This window comes from Pseudopodoces humilis, chromosome 16 (assembly GCF_049639895.1).
Source record: "Pseudopodoces humilis isolate 2021_Gansu_Grassland_sample_001 chromosome 16, ASM4963989v1, whole genome shotgun sequence".
Classification (NCBI taxonomy): domain Eukaryota; kingdom Metazoa; phylum Chordata; class Aves; order Passeriformes; family Paridae; genus Pseudopodoces; species Pseudopodoces humilis.
The window spans coordinates 14211773-14228159 of record NC_142215.1 but is presented as its reverse complement, the minus strand read 5'-3'; the positions used below and the strand labels follow the sequence as shown (position 1 = coordinate 14228159).

At 38.2% G+C, this 16387-nt stretch overlaps 1 protein-coding gene across 2 annotated transcripts in view; it reads right to left on the bottom strand.

Annotated features, from left to right (window-relative positions):
* Nucleotides 1-335: 335 nt before the first annotated feature.
* Nucleotides 336-16387, bottom strand: part of CHRFAM7A (CHRNA7 (exons 5-10) and FAM7A (exons A-E) fusion) — a 37824-nt gene continuing 21772 nt past the window's right edge. The window contains exons 4-10 of one of the 2 annotated variants that reach the window (XM_088062892.1): nucleotides 15116-15225; nucleotides 9821-9900; nucleotides 8511-8678; nucleotides 7936-8130; nucleotides 6617-6703; nucleotides 5850-5959; nucleotides 336-3796 (exon numbers count right to left, since the gene is read on the bottom strand). In XM_088062892.1, the coding sequence (XP_087919018.1) occupies nucleotides 3278-3796; nucleotides 5850-5959; nucleotides 6617-6703; nucleotides 7936-8130; nucleotides 8511-8678; nucleotides 9821-9900; nucleotides 15116-15225 (1269 nt within the window). In that variant the 3' untranslated portion in view covers nucleotides 336-3277. 2 annotated transcript variants of the gene reach the window in all.

The following is a 16387-nucleotide window of genomic DNA, read 5'->3' as shown; positions in this document are numbered from 1 at the left end:
AAAGAAATCTTTAAAAAAAGTCTTACATAGTATTATCAATTCCTATATAAAATAATTTAATATTTTAAATACTTTTTAAATAATTTATCTGTATTTAAAACTAAGTTTTTAAAATTTTACGTTTGGAATCTTTTTGGCATTAACACTTAAATAAATTTTTTAAATATTAAAAATTTTCTAAATATTCAGTACATTTCAATATAAAAACAGAAAAGTAATATACATTGTTCACACATAGTATTGTACATGACACCTGAGCTCTAGAGTGAGCTTTTGAATTTGTCAGGCAAGTCATAGCTTAGTTGTGGTGAACCACTTCTTATTCTCTATCTGGACTCTTTATGATTATAACAGATCTTTACCATCAATATGTAGACTTTAATATTATATACACATACTGTATACAGTATTTAATTTCCATCTCTATGTCCAGAATTGTAAATAAATATTTTTTCACAGCATTTAGATCAAAATATTGTTTAGCGCATACACAAATATATTTAAGACACACACAAGTTGACAAGAACCATACTGATTTTGCTCAGCTCAGTTACAGGAAAAATTAACTTATAGGTGCTAAACAACATAATGGAGGAGCCACTCATATTTAAAATGTATAACAAACTTATTACCAAATGTTTACAGGTTGTGTCAACAGTAGGAAAATGAGGATTCCCTTGTCCCCTTGGTGCATTTTCATTGACCCTGCCAACGACAAAGGCAGTGTGGGCAGAATGCTGGTGTCTCACAGCCCCTTCGTCAGCACCCACAGTTCTCTGATAGTTTTACCAGCTCACTGGGACAGACTCTGGCAGGACTTCACTTAAGGCCAAACTCTCCAGTTTTTAAGGGTAGGCATGTCTGTCACTGAACATGAAGTTTACTGTCAAATTGTAACTTGCTTTCTCTATCCTCCTGTATTTAGAAAGATGATTTCCACAGATACCGTAAATGGATTTGGGTGGAAAGAGCAGGACTCTCATGCTTCCTATACCACATGCATCATGTACTGTGAGAGCAATAGCTGTGTCCCATTGTGCAAGGGGGTCCTCAAAAATCTTTGTTTTTCTTTGAAAAGCTGTTCTCCAAAAGGATCCCAAAACTTTACAAAGAATAAATGGAACACCCTACATAGCTGTTTAGAGATACTTGCAGCAGGAAAATACACCAATGCAAATCAACATTCTCATCAGGAAGCTTAGCCTAGAAAGATTACCCAGAAGAGGAGCACATGCCACATGATATGTGCAGTTATTCACAAATGAACAAAACTCAAATTTCAGAGTTTGCACTCATAGTTTCCCATTCATATGCAATCTATAAACTAGAAACTATCTGCAGGAATTGTTATATGGCTTATTCTAAATAGTTGTTCCTGAAAACATAACTTATTGACAAGTAATTCTGACACATATTTTCAGGATGAACTTACAAGAAGGTTTTGAATGTTTCACTTGCATTAAAGTGTGAGATTTGGAATGGGCCTTTAGGAAAAGGAGAATTCACAAAATGAGAAATATCCTGCCTGCCTTTCACTCCTCGTGACTTATCTCAGGCACAAAGGTGCTTGTACAAGGTGTTCAATCAGGTGAAGAGTGGTATCTGGGGTGACTGGGCTTGCTTTCCATGAAATTTGATTTTTGTGCTCTCAGAGGAGCAGACCTTGAGAAGGAAATTGCTACCTAGGGAGGATAAGCATTACAGCCACTTCATTTTAACCCATCTTAAGAGAGAAACTGAGGCCTTGAGCTTATTTCACAGTAAAAATATGGTACAACAACAGGCCTCTGTGTCTTTGAAGACCTCAGCCAAACAATTTGGATTCTGTAGGATAAAGGAAGCAACCAATGCTAAACTAATCCTCTCCCACATCTTTTACCACTTATAGCATAGGTTAGGACTTCTGGTGTGCCAGTGAGGGACTAATTCTCAGCTCTTTTGTACACATGAAGTTTCAGGTCCTGGTATTCTCAGCTCAGCCCTTTTCATTAAGACATCAAAGTGACATCAAAACTCAGCATATATTGACAAGAGAATTTCAGAACCAAAAATAACATAAAGTGTTGAACTACTAGTTTTGCCTTTGCAAAAGTCTATCTAGACTTAGGGAAATTTGTTTTTAAGTTTTTACCTTTCCTTGGATGCATCTGCAGTGTGTATATATATAAATATATATTTATACAGTTAATAGTTTATATCAGAAGCAAGAAGCTTTATTATTCATTAGTACTCATCTGATGATAGACTGAGCAGAAAAGGTGCAGTTTTCTTGTAAAGACAATGTTACGGTGACTCAACAGAAGGAGTTCTATTAAAGGCTAAGCATACAATAGATCAAAAATTTAATTTTTAAATGAAAACCTTGATCTTGGGATTTAATGGCTTTTTTTTTTTTGCTTTAGAGTCTTCATTTATGCTTAAGCCTGTACAAGACATAGAGTTAATTTTTCCATACTGGAATCCAGTTAACGGTAAAGAGAAAAGTGTGGGGGTTAGGATTTTTTAAACAAGTGATGATGAAGGCATCTTAAATCAATAATTTTTCCTTTAGATAGTTAAAATGGTTATTAGTTGAAACAATGCCTTTCTGGGGAGAAAGAAGAAGCAGTAAACACTGCAACAATTACTGTGAAGCCTGTTTTAGAATTAAAACCAAATTTCTAGGTCAAACTCAGAAATATGTGGAAGGACAAGTATGTGGTGTGTCCTCTGAACTTTCAGGTTTCTGGTGTGTCAGACAAATTCAAAATCCTGAAAGTCATATATTTTGTTTGCAAAGTACATGGAGGGAGTTACAGGGTGTGAGTGAGGAGCTGAAGAGCTACATAAGACATTTCTCCCTTTTCTCTGTTTGAGCAGCCATTTGGATTTAATCCTCTCCTAAATGTGTTTATGATCACTGATTCAAATAGATGAGATGGACCGTGCTATCCTCTATAACAAAGTCTGGATGTGCCATTTCTGGCATTGCATACCTCTTATTTTGGAACAGCCAAACATGTGTAAGAGGTGGTGGTGCAATACCCTGTCATTCTGAAGGGACTTGCCATTTTCCACAAAAGAGCGCTCAGAGGAGCTACACAGACACAGCCCAGAGAGAAACTCTTGGCTTCCCTTCTGAAATGCCATTCTTCCAAAAGGAACTCAGGACCAGAGAGGGGGCGGACAAAAGAAAGCAGACAATGAGAAGCATTATACTCATTAAAAACAAGCAATCAAAAGACCCCACATTCTTATTTGCTACATACCAATCAGAGAAGCAGGTTTTAGTTAGGAGTTAGGCAAAATCTTTAGACACAGCCTCTACAAAGTTTGGTGCTGACATTAAAATACCAATTGTACAAATGATTGTGAATACTGAAAAGGCCATCAAGCAGAGCCGATCCACTACAGAGGCTGCAAATTTCCATTCATTGCAAATGGCTTCCTCTTCATCCTGGTCTCTGAATCGGTTTGCAATGTACCTGACCTCTTCCAAAATCTTAGCCAAATCTGGGTCACCTTCAGAGGGGTGGCCACTGTGCAGCAGGTTTTCTTCATCTGTTGGTGAGCAGGTCATTCTCCCACAGATGACGCCAGAATCAGTGGTGGGTGTGCAGTGCACCCCTTCCAGCCCCCTGAACCCAATGTACAGCATATTACCATTACTGGATTGCTGTCCACTCACAGTGTTCATCTCCACACTAGACAGGCTACAGCGACGCTGTTTATGTTGACAGGCAGGACGTACTTTATCTTCCCCTGGTCTTTTCATCCTCAGAAACCAAGCACACCAGTTCAGAAGGATGATTCTTGTCTGAAAGAAAATTTTTGAGAATAAGCATCTTTTCACACAGCCGCTGTTTCTGGTGCCGCAGGTATTCAGGCAGCTGGGGTGACTGGCCCATGGTCTCTGCTTAGCCTGCACCAACTTCTAGAAAATGGTGCTAGAGTTTTCCAGCTGATTAATTTACCAATCACTGGGGTTCTTTTCTTACTCTAGCAGTGATATTGATTGCCTCAGACTGACTGTCAGTACTGGGACTCCTCCCTCCTCTGGTGGGAGCGTCCATAGTGTTAACTCTTCCTGACACTTGAAGAGTGACATGGCAGCCTTTTCCATCTTTACTAGAAACCATGGGTTAGACAAAACCAAACCAAACTCTTACTGAAGAAGAGTTACTTTTTTAATAGTCTTAAAAACTCTGCTTTGGATGGTAGTCAGTAAAGTTACAATTCTTTTTCTCTTATTTGCGCTCTAATATTAAATTCACACCCATTACTGTTTGGGTGGGGCTGCTGAAACAGATTCTGGACTGGACCACCGAGCTTTAAAATGTTATGGCTCTGTTCTCATATTGTGTTCACAACAGTTGTAGATTTCAGAAAAGAGATCTGGATATAACATGAAGAAAATATGGAAAAATTACTTTGATTTAAAAAAAAAATTGCCGATTTAATCTCTGTGTATCATTTTACTGTTTTCCACATTGCCTTAATCCAGCCTTACAGAAAATGCAGGAAAGCCAGAGACTGTTCCACTTCAAATGAAAGCTTCTGTAATTTATTTAAATCAGATTTTAGGAGCTCATGCCAGCATTTCTTTTTCAGAGTTCTAGTGAAATATTATTGTATCATATAATATGCAAACCTTTTCCTATAATTAATATTAGATTGGGTCCATTTATTCTGACTGTGGATTGTTACTCACAGTAGATGTTATATCCATGCAGGTATCCCAGCCAGAGACAGATCTTTCCCTATTACTTTCTTTATGCTATCAAGCTTCACCAAGTAAGATAATATTTTGTTAATTTGAGGGCCTGATCCAAAATCCACCAGTATCCAAATAACGTTTGTTGGACTTCAGCTTCTCAACACTACAGCTCCTCAATGTCAAGTACTCTGTTTTCTGAGGATGTTTGGCTCAGGAGTAAACACTGTCCCCTTTAGGTCATCAAACACACGTCTAAAGAGATCTACCTTTTATTCTCTTCACTGAAATTTACTTTATAGTCACCACCCCAGAACAAACCAGGAAATATCTCATTATCTCTTGTCCTCAGGGTACTGCTGTATGCACATTATTTCCAGATAAGTAAGGATTATAATAACTCATTGTTCCAGAGAGAAAAAAGAAGAAAGGGCTTTCCATCTTCAGAAAGGCCTGATGCTGCCCTGGGCTGGGTGAAGTCAAAGGAGGGGACACCTAGCTGATGACAGTACTGTGTAGTAATCTAATATCAGCACAATGTTCTCTGTAAAACCCACCCCTCATAGAAGGACATTATTTAAAAAGTCTTAAATGCTTAGAAAAAATGCTTTAATTCCTTGGACTTTACAGATGTTCTTGAACAGTGAAGTAAAGATCAGGATTTTCAGAGAATTCCCCTTTAAGGGCCATCTTTAACAGATACTTTTTAGGCTATGGATGTTTCTGTTTGGGCAGCAGCTAAGTATGTAGTGGCTGCCCAGCTGCACCTCAAGAGTAACGTATTTCATGCATTTATCATCTCCATCAGCACCTTACTCTATTCTTCTACCTGGTTCACTTCTAACATCTAAAGCTAATTGGAAAATCACCTTCAGTTTTATATTTATGTTTTAACAAAATCCTGAATTGCATGTAGCTGTTCTGAAGGAGATGAGGAATTAGTGGAGGTATATTCATTCTCTTTTGCAGACATTTTCTAAGAAACCAACCACATGGAACATATCTGGACACCTCATTTCTGGTGAAACTGCTTCTCCAAACAAAATGTCTGGGGAGGATTTGTATGTTTTTAACGGTAGAAGGTAATCATGGGTGACTAGCTACTCTATGAGCTGGACATTTATGCAATGGATAGTGAAGGAAAATCAAACCTTACCCATTTAGGCATTTTTCCTCCATCTGGATCATGATGGTGGTATTGTAGAACAATAACAGTGACAACCACAGAAAGACCAACAATAATCATAGTGCTGGCAAAATACTGAGCTGCAAAATAAGGAAACAATTACAGGAACATTCTTTGACTGATACAGCTTTAATAAGGGATGTTTATATATGCATTCATAGCATTTAGTTCTTTTTCCAGGGTAGTGCTGCTCTAGATACTTCTGAAAGATTTCTCAACAGCAGAAAGATCAGACATTATATTGAGGGCATAGCCAGCATTTAGCTGTTTTTTTTTGTGGATCTGAGCACCTGCCTTTTCTAAGAAACCTTGACACAGGGTGCCTTCTAATTTTCTTTCAGCATTATTATATAAACTGACTAGTACTTGTCTTGAAAAGTTTCTCTTTGTTTGAACAACTACAGTGAGAAGATTTAATTATATTTAGCTCATGCATTCCAATTTCCTAATTAGAATTAGGAATACAGAACACAATCTGGCCAATTGTGTCAAAACTACAACAAATTCTTCCATGGAAAATTGATTCTCTTCTGATTTCTGTTTTCCCCAAATACACATATATTCTCTATTTCATTCAGAGCAGAAAGCACCCATTAGAGCCTCTCATCAATTGGCCATATTTTTCTAACTCAATTGCAGTCATCCATTTTACATCTGGTGATTTTCCTTAATGCTGGCCTTTGTGCAAAGTCATTGCACCTTGTTTGCTGAAAAAATCCAAGTGACTAAAAGCTTACCAATTAAGGGCACAGAGTCAGAGGTTGCTGGCATAATTTCAGCCACAAGCAGCATGAAGACAGTGAGAGACAATAAAACCGTTATACCTAAAAGATAAACATAAAGTATGAAATCATACCAGTAGCTTACAATTACAACAAGGAGAGAAACAAAATGAATCTGAAGGAGTGCTCTGTGCAAGATGCAATCCCACTGTAATCCTGCTCCAGCCCCTTAGTGGTACTCCTGTCCTTCCTCGTGCTGCCTCAAGTTCAGGAGAGCAGTGCTGCCAAACTGGCACCAGTGCTTGCACAGACATAGGTACTTTTACATCCCTGTAATGGTTCAACTTTTCTCATCATTTGCTAATTAGCTGAGGCAAATCAAAGCAATTCTTGTGCTGTATTAGCTTTAGAAACATGGTATGAATCTGAGTATTTGAGCATGTGACACTTGATTAATTGTCATGGAAGCTACAGGTGGTGTGATACATAAATTTCCTCAAAACCAGATTTGCTGTCTTGGACAGAATTTGGCATCCTTTGATATTGGTGTTGGGTTCTGCAGGGGATTATGCCCAAGCAGTCTTGACTGTTGATTTTTGGAGTTTGACTTCTGTTGCTCAGTGATGAGTTCCCACCTTTCCGGAAGAAGATTTAACTCTTTTCTCAGAACTAGACTTAAACAGTAAAGAGTCATTGTCAGATGGGAAAGGATTAAGGAACAAATAATTCATCTTAAAATATGGTGAAAGACAACAATTGAAGAGGCTATTAATCATAAATTTAACCATATTCTGGAGAAATGTCAAGTTTTCTACCTTTTAACAGCAATGTTTACTTAGCAGAAGTCAGTTCATTTGAATTTTGTATGGGACTAAAGATTTCTTTATATAAACTCCATCTTAAAGATTAAGTACTCAAAATCAGATTTGTTTCACAAATCATTGCTTAAGTTCACTATAAAAAGTAAAATAAGAGCATTTAGACTCAATCTTTCTGAGAAGGCACCATAGGCTCTTAATACAAGTCAATATTAAAAGGAAGTATTAAGAAGAATTCAGTGTTAAAGTATTCAAATGTGTATTTGTAAACTTAAGTTTTACCTAATGAATGTAAGATTCAGCAAATAACTGTCAAAAAATGAAAGCCTACTTCTTAAGGAAGGTACTCAGGAATTGTTTATGCCTCTGCTGGTTCAGCATCAAACACTAAAAGTAGTTTGTGAGCCAGAACAGGACACACCAACTCTTCCTCCTGCCTAAAACTGTTTAAAAAGAAACTTTAAAATGACATCTTCTTTTGGTTTAGTCATTTGCAATATCCTATTAATACTCTACCTAGTGAGATTTTTTCTCCCGAGTCTGCTGGAAGCAGGAAAACCAACAAGGCGAGTGCCGATATCAGGACACAAGGAATAAGGAGATTGAGTCCATAATAAAGTGTCCTACGTCTCATGGTAACTGTAAAGGTCACATCTGGATAGGGTTCTTTACAACATTCATAAAAGCTCTCAGTTCTCTTCCCAGGAACTCCTGAGTAGGAAAAAAGAGGAAGAAAACCAGAAATGAATGTGAACAAACTGTATATTATATAGTGTTTCTTTTTTAAAAGGATAAATGTAGTTTTCCAAGTTTTACTACAGGTAAAACTACTTAAGCTTAATTCCCACTTTTCTCAGATAATAAAGGAAAATCAGATAAAAGATACTTACAGAACTCAAGCAGCAAATTTGTCTTTTTTTTTTTTAATATTGATTTGCATCTGAGATCTGTTCTCAAGAATTTCAAATGCCACTGGCTAGGTCATTTATTAATTTAATTTCTGTCTTCATTTCCTAATTGTTACTCCATCCATTTCAGCAGTGAAAACAAGGCTGCAAGTTCACAGTGTAAATAAGGAATTGAGAGCTTACCTACTAAATCCCATTCTCCATTTGAAATATAGCCAGATATATCTGCTTCTTGCATTTGTAAGTCCAAGGACCAGCCTCCATAAGTCCAGGATCCAAACTTCAGATTGCATTTCTGAACATCAAATGGAAACCAGCGCACATCTATGTAGCATGAGCTCTTAAATATGCCTAGGTTGAGATTTTAAAGAAGAACATGTAATTTAAATGCTCATTCCACATAACTTAATGTACATTTTGTAACCAGAACTTATTCTACATTGTGGCTTCAGTTTTTCATTTATAAAGCATATTTCATCTCAGTCCTGTCTCGACATATAAAGAGCAAAAGTCAGTCATAGAGAAGAGAAAGAACTGTACCATTAATGTATTGATGTTATTAACTATTTTTAAAGATACTCTTCCATTTTGGCACATAATGGAAGAATATTCAAAGAACTCAGATTTCTACATACAGTATTTCAGGAAGAATTGAAGCGGAATATGTAATCTGTTTCTATTTCTTTTACATACTTTTACTGACTAAAGTAAGAAATCCTGAAGCGTAAGAAATCCTGAAATATTTATTTGCTGTTTTATTAGATTTATATGATCTTGATTTATTCAGGAAAGCTAGCTTCTTCTTTTTTCACTTGTTGAGTCAGACCCTGTCCTTCAGCAGCTTTCAGAACTGAATTGAAAAACCCCCACCAAATGGAACATCTTATGAGAGCAAAATCATGAAGCAAAGCCCTGAAATCCTCTGGACATCTTAGGCAGAGAACCTAATTTGTCTGGAAAGCGTTGGCTCTATTGCTGTAGTTTTCAAAATTCGAATGCTAGGAAGAGTTAATTCTAATAATTATACTAATTAAGTTGGGGAAGAGAAACAGTGCTCCACTGTTATACATCCAGACATCAATTGTTTTGATGAAGCATTTATTGAATCATTTCAAATAGAAATGCATCCAGGATGTTACTAAGCATCTTACTGTAAAATTAACATATTAATAAAAGAAACACTAAAATAATTAAATAAAAATTTATTAAGGCATTACTATGACTTTAATAAACAACATCTTTTTATAGTAAGGACTTCTGAACTTCTGAAATTGTGCATTATGACAGAAGAGTTTCCATAATTGTAATAAAACATGTATCTTGTATGACGGTTTTCATGCAAAGGTGTTAACCATTTAACCATAATGCATCTAGGCTTACATCTATCAAATGATGCTAGATAAACAAATAAAAGGTAAAAGAATTTATGGCAAATTTGAAACCATACCATATACAATTAATCTATCAAAACTTATGACATGCAAACAGCCTACCTGGTGGCAGGTATTGGCAATGTCCTGAAGAATTGACTAAAACATTAGTGTGAAAAGTAGCATCAAATCTTTCATCAGCACTAGAACAGGGGAAAAACAAAATGGGTTATTTGCTCTTTGAGTGGCTGAAGAATGTCTGAGACAAATCTGTTCTCACAAAAGGACTATGTCACCTCAAACACTTGACAGCTTTTTTTCCTGCTATCAGTTTTCTGTGGCCTCACAGTAACTGGCCTGATAGTTCTGGGTTTGCCTCTGATTAAGAACTGTAAGTGAAGGTCAGCCACCTCATACTTGCTGCTCACCTGCCCACTAGATTCATTATAGTGCCTTGGCTCTATTGATTTCCTTTTGGAAAGTAAGCATTTTATAAAAACTTCTCAAAGAGCTGTACAGGGAAATCTGTTCTCTTGCTGTCTACATTAACAGCAGCTAATGAGTACTGAGGAGACGGATACTCCAGTGTCTGTGTCTTCCTACCTCTTTGCATGGGTGAACATTATTACTACATGTCATACATGAGACCCTTTAATGCAGCTCTGGCCTTCATTATCTACCTCAGAACCCACAAACTGAGTTCAGACAAGAAAAAAAAGCAGCCCTATTTCAGGTGTTACTGTAGTGGTGTGGCCAGCACTGCCCTGGTGTGCTGTCCTTGCAAGTCTCTAGAAGAAGAATCATAATGTCATTTGGAGTGCTCCAAATTATGAATTGGCATCTACTGCCAAGGAATATCTCAGTTCTGTCTGGCACTATGTCCCAGGAATTTACCAGGCATCAACATTTTAAGTACCTCTGTATGGGAAACACAATGAGACACAGGCTACTGTGTTTGTTGTGCTGTTGTAGCCTCCAACCTGTCACCTTGTGGGGTGAGTTGGAATGCGAGGCAAATGCAGAGCCAGCTGTACTGGGCAGGGCAGAGGTGTCACACAAGCCTCAGGGTCCAGATGCTTGCAGCAATCTGGACTTTCAAAACCTGTGCATCTCCAGATTAATTAGAACACTACAAGTCTCTAATGTCTCTTTGCCTGTTAGTGGTCTAGTAGCTCATAATTTTCTAATCACCTTTTAAAACATCATTAGAAAAACAGTAAAAATCTGAGATGGTCATTGTCACATGGGGGTTCTGAGACCTGTTGTGCAGTTTGGCTGGGTTGAGTGTGATTGAATAAATCAGGACAGGTATGATGGAGTGCCCAAAGATAGATTCTAATGTTCACTTGGACCACATGGTCCGAGGGGCTGCATCCAAAGACCCGGGGGCGTAGTGAACAATACATAGGGGTACCCGAGGGCAGCTCCAATCGTGAATACGGACCAGGGACGTGACCTACTATGGAATGATCCCTGTAGCATCCTAATTTCCATCCCTTCACATCCTCCCTCCCAGGGTCTCAGGTTTATTCCCCCCATGTCAGGAACCCAGTCCAAGCTATAATCTATCCCAGCTGATTCGGTTCCCACAGGTCATAAAGTGAAATATTAATAACTCTAGCAAAAAATCAAGTATTTGAAGGTGTTTCTTAAGAGAAAAACCCTTATTGAGATATCCTTTTATTGAAAAGAGGAATTTAATATTTGATCCACTCTGATGCAAATGTTGTGTCTCAGAAGCTAAAATAAAGCAACTTATTTTAGACATTTTTAATTAGAATTTTTTAATTTTCATTTTACTTTCCCCTTATATATTTGAAGAACTTAGATTTTAAAAAATATCTGGGCTGGTTTGTGAAATTTGCAGACAAGAAACAGCTAAATCCAAATAATTACTTGCTCATCTGGAGTTGCATTTTTTTCCTGTGATGAGCAGAAGTTTCACAAGTATTGAAACTACTTGCAAGTATTTAATTTGAACTTTGAAGAGAAGCGGACAAGTCTCAGTATTGTGTATGTGTGATGCCTGATCCTAGCACACAGAGGGGAAAAGGCAGCTCAGTCCACAGCTCATGGCTGGATTCTCCTGGTTTGGCTTACAGCTCCTCTTCCAGCTGCAGCTCTAATTCTTCTCCCTCCACATCTTGGCTGCCTCTTTTTGTGATGTTTGTAAGAAACTGATGCTGCAAAAATTTTTACTGATTGCACTGCCAAATTCGGTAGAGGATTTGGAGAGAGAGGCAGCAAGATCACACACACATTCACACAGGTGTGCATGCACACAGGTGCATGGGTCTCATTTCCTTAGAAAACCAGACCTAAGGTCCTTCAACGAGGTTCTGTATTAGACAAATAATTGCTTTGACTTGAAATTAATAAGGGTTAGATGATGGAATTCAAATGAGTAGTCAAATTTAGGATGTAAAATTATCCATGCCACACAAATCACTTGTTAAGTGGAAATTAATGACTCCTGGGCTAAGTTCTGTTCTCTTCCTCAGGAGTGGAGGGCAGTTAAACACCAGGGAGCTGATTCTAAGACCTTGCTGCTGTTTCTGGTAATTGGCAAAAATAGGATTTTCACAAGAACGAATTATCAAGGAACCTTGATTTCATTGCCATATGACTTTGCCTTTCATAGGCACATTCTTAAAAGAAAATCCAGTGGTAGTGAGGTTCAAATATTAAATTCTTTTCTTCTGAAAAAGGAGTGTGTGTTTTTCTATGATGTGCTTCTAATAATTTTTTGAAATGCACTCTTTCTATTGGGAAAGCATTAAAGTAGTTGAAGAGACTGGACTGAAATGTAGTGTAATGATAGAAAACCATTTCTGCTACATTTCCTCTTCAGGGTATAACCCACTTGAAAGCAGATATTGATTACAGGACACTGAGATGACAAAGCTGTACCTAGAAGACAGAATCCCAATGTCCCCTAACCTCATGTTTCTAAAACTGGAAAAATGAGACGTACTTTCCAGAGCTTTTGTTATTCCATGAAGTACTGAACACTATGTGGCCATTTGGAAAATAATTCCACCAGAAATGAGCACTTTTAATAAGTATAGTTAAAAGTGGAAGACAGTCCACATGACACTAACACAGTCAATCCTGGTATTGGTATAAAAGCCTAGATTTTCTTTCCTCAGAAAAACTACAGATGAACTGGCCCTGCTCTCCCCATAATAGACTGGATGTAAAATTTAATACAGCTGCCACAATTTCTCTGTACTAGGCTGCAGCAAGATGTGTAAGAACCCAAGACATAGTGAAACATGCATTCATTAAAATGGAAAGTGAATTTATAGTTCATTAATTTCTCTGTAACTGCAGACGCATGTCCCTAGTGAAGCATAGAAATTGAAAGCATCTATCTCAAAATGGCATGTCACTAGAAGGGAACATCATAATATTCCCAATGTAATTTCATACAGGAATAAGAATTTATTTAAAATAGCTTTGCTCTCTGACTAAACTCTGCATAAGATTTTTGGATTAAATATGTGTTTGTAGTAGCGAAACTGTAGAATAATTATTTCATGACTGAGTCATAGTTAACAAGCTGAAGATTTGAAAACCTGTATTAACAGAAAAATTGTGGTTTCAGTTTTCCAGGTTATTGTGACCCTTCTCATTCTATAAACCACTCCAGCTACAGTTAGCATGCATATATTAATATCACTAATTTCAAAAATATTACCCTTTCATTTTGGATATACTTAAATACTGAAGCCTAAATCATCAGGCACATTGCAAATATCTCTCAGGTATGTGATATATATGAGAAAGAATATTGTCATAACTAATTTTTTTTGGAAATCACTAAATTTCTATTGTAGAGTACCAATTTTATGGTATACACAGCGTGTCATTCATCAGGACAATGGAAATGAAGGTGTCATTTGTCAGATTCTTCCAAGAAAATGGTAATTTATGGAATCAAGGTAGCTAGGGATAACTGCTCAAGAAAAGGAGTTTGCATTGAAAATTACATTAAGATTAATGTTTCAAAAATACCTGTCTCAGATATCAGGCTGCTCCATTTAGTTTGAAGGAGTGTTTTAGGAGTTTTTTTGTTGGTTTGTGGACAACTTGCCATGTTTAAACCAGAAGTGAGTAGTAACATTGCCAGGCAGGTACTGTGAGTATGGTGAATTGCACTGGAGCTCCCCTCAGGTCACTCAGTGTCAGCTGCACCTCTGGGACAATGCAGGAGCACCCCAGTGCCTGGCAGATGCTGCCACTGGTGCTGCTATCCTATTATTGCAATGCAACAGCACCTGGGACTGCAACATTCAACATAAAGGTGCTCACCAAAAGGCACTGGAGCAAAACTGCAGCTGACATTGGGAACAGCTATTCTCTAGGTATATTCTATTCTAGGTGTATTCTATTCCCTCTCGTTGCAACAAAAAGCAGCTGCTGAAGTGGGAAGGGGAATCAGGTTGATAAGCACAGCGAGGTGTGCTCTTATGAGCCATATAGCAGAGAAACAAAGGAAAGAACACCATCAGGAAGACAAAGGGCTCACATCACCTGCACAGGCAGCAAAACAGTGTACCCTGGCTACCACAGAAGGGCCAGGCTCCATGGACAGAGCAGATGTAAGTTCTTTCCAGTACCTGGGCAACAGCACACAAGCCCATAACAACTGCAGCAGAAGGCAATTTGTTATAGAACAGGCAGCTCTCAGTGTTTTATAGTTTGAACTAAATAAATTCAACAATGGAAACTACCATGTAACAGTACAGCCAAAGAATCTCTCAATGTCAGCCAAAGGTTCTGCAGTGGATAGATGGCAATCTGTCTGTCCCTGAAATAGGCCCAACTCAGAACACTTTGACAAGGAGAGCAGCAAATATCCCAGCTATTTTTGTAGCAGGAGGAAAGAGTAACACCAAAACTGGACATGGAAAAATGCAAAGATCCTTCATGGCAATTGCCTCTCCTGTCTGTAGTGAAACCCAAACTAAACCCTGACAAACAGGCAAACATCAGATTTGAATTCACCAGTAACCATTTAGACCAAAAAAAATCAGAGAAAATTATACTATCCATCCATTGAACACAATCTCCTAAAAGCTACTCAATTAGAATGGTAGTAGGGACTATATTGTTATTCACAAAGTATTTGAAAATATGTCCTTCTGTTCTGTGAACAGGAGACTGGTGATTTTCCAGTATTCCAAACACCTAGAAAGTTTTGGAAAATTATTTTAAAATCTAGGCATTTTGATGAGATGATTATGTCATTTACCTTGCGTTATCTTTGTGTTTGGACAGGGTGCTAGAAAACTTCATGTAGATACCCTTTCCCAAGAAAGGTTGGAGCAGTTGAGCTTTCAGGAGATATTTTGCAGGTCTATAATTCTACAATCTTCCCTCCATCCCCACACACACAAAGAAAACTGTGTCTACCTGTTATAGAGAAGAATATCAGGCTTCCAAATCAGTCCATCAGGAAAGCGGACATTCTTCACTCCAGGGTATTCAGACACATTCCACTGTAGGTAATGATCTGTCCAGTACTAAGCCATACACACAAAAAGCAAGTTAGGTCATCTCATCCACTGGTTTACTGTAGTTCTCTAGGGACTGGGTGAAACAATAGGTGTTCTCTTGTATAGCTTTGGGGAGTGAAATGTTTGGAAAAAGCAAATGAGCACCTAGAGCACAATGGAACTCATAAACCTCTCATTTCAATTCAGACTGCAGTGCACATAACAGCCTAGAAGAGACTTGGGGTGCTTGTGTATTGTTAAAACTGTCTCAGGTGCCAGTTTGGGATTGAACTGCTTTTATAATTCATGCAGTAACTTCCATTATCTTCATAGACAGTTTTATTTTCTGTGGTTGGAAATTCTCAGGTTGTAGTACCTTGCTAATAGCCACGGGGTAGAGCAGCCAGCATTCACTGCTGACAGAAGATGACTGTGATTGCACAAGGTTAATGCCAGCAGAAGGTCTTGGCAGCTCCTGGGGCCTGGCATTGGGCAAACTGAGGCAGCTGCTCTGGTGCACTGCTCAATCCCACAAGTTTCCTCCCTGGCTGGCACTTCCTGCGCTGGAGGTGGCTGCCCTGGGGCTGCCTGTGCTCCTTTCAGCCCAGGCCTGGCTGCTGGCACAGGCAGGCTGGCACAGGCACACCAGCGGAGCTTTGATCTGAGCTCAGCACTGCTAAATCCCACACTCTGCCATTGCAACATATGGTGGTGCACAGCCATAAACAAGAGCAAAGCCCCAGACTGAGCCAGCTGAGCCCTGTGGCAGCCCCAGCAATCTGCTTACCTCCTGCACTCCAGGGAAATAGCATGGGCTGCTGCATTTTCCTGAAATTGAGGTTGTACATCACTCCTTACTATGCAAAGGTCTTGTCATGATACTAGGGTGGTTTCTGTTGTGCACCAAGGGCATAAGGAATATAGTTCAATTCATTTTACAAAATTCACAAAATGTTCTCTCATGTCCACGTTCATTATAATGGACTTCTCTGTGTCTCCATTACTATGTTGTTTACATTAACTTCACTTGGCTGCAGGCATCATGGAGGACTTGTCCAGATTTACCAAGCTGTTGCAATGCCAAATGTTAATTCTTAAATGTAAACTTTTAAATGGGTGAGTAAATGTACAACAGTTGGACTAGTGGTCCTTGTCAAAATGTTTGATAAACATTAATGTCCAAAAAAAT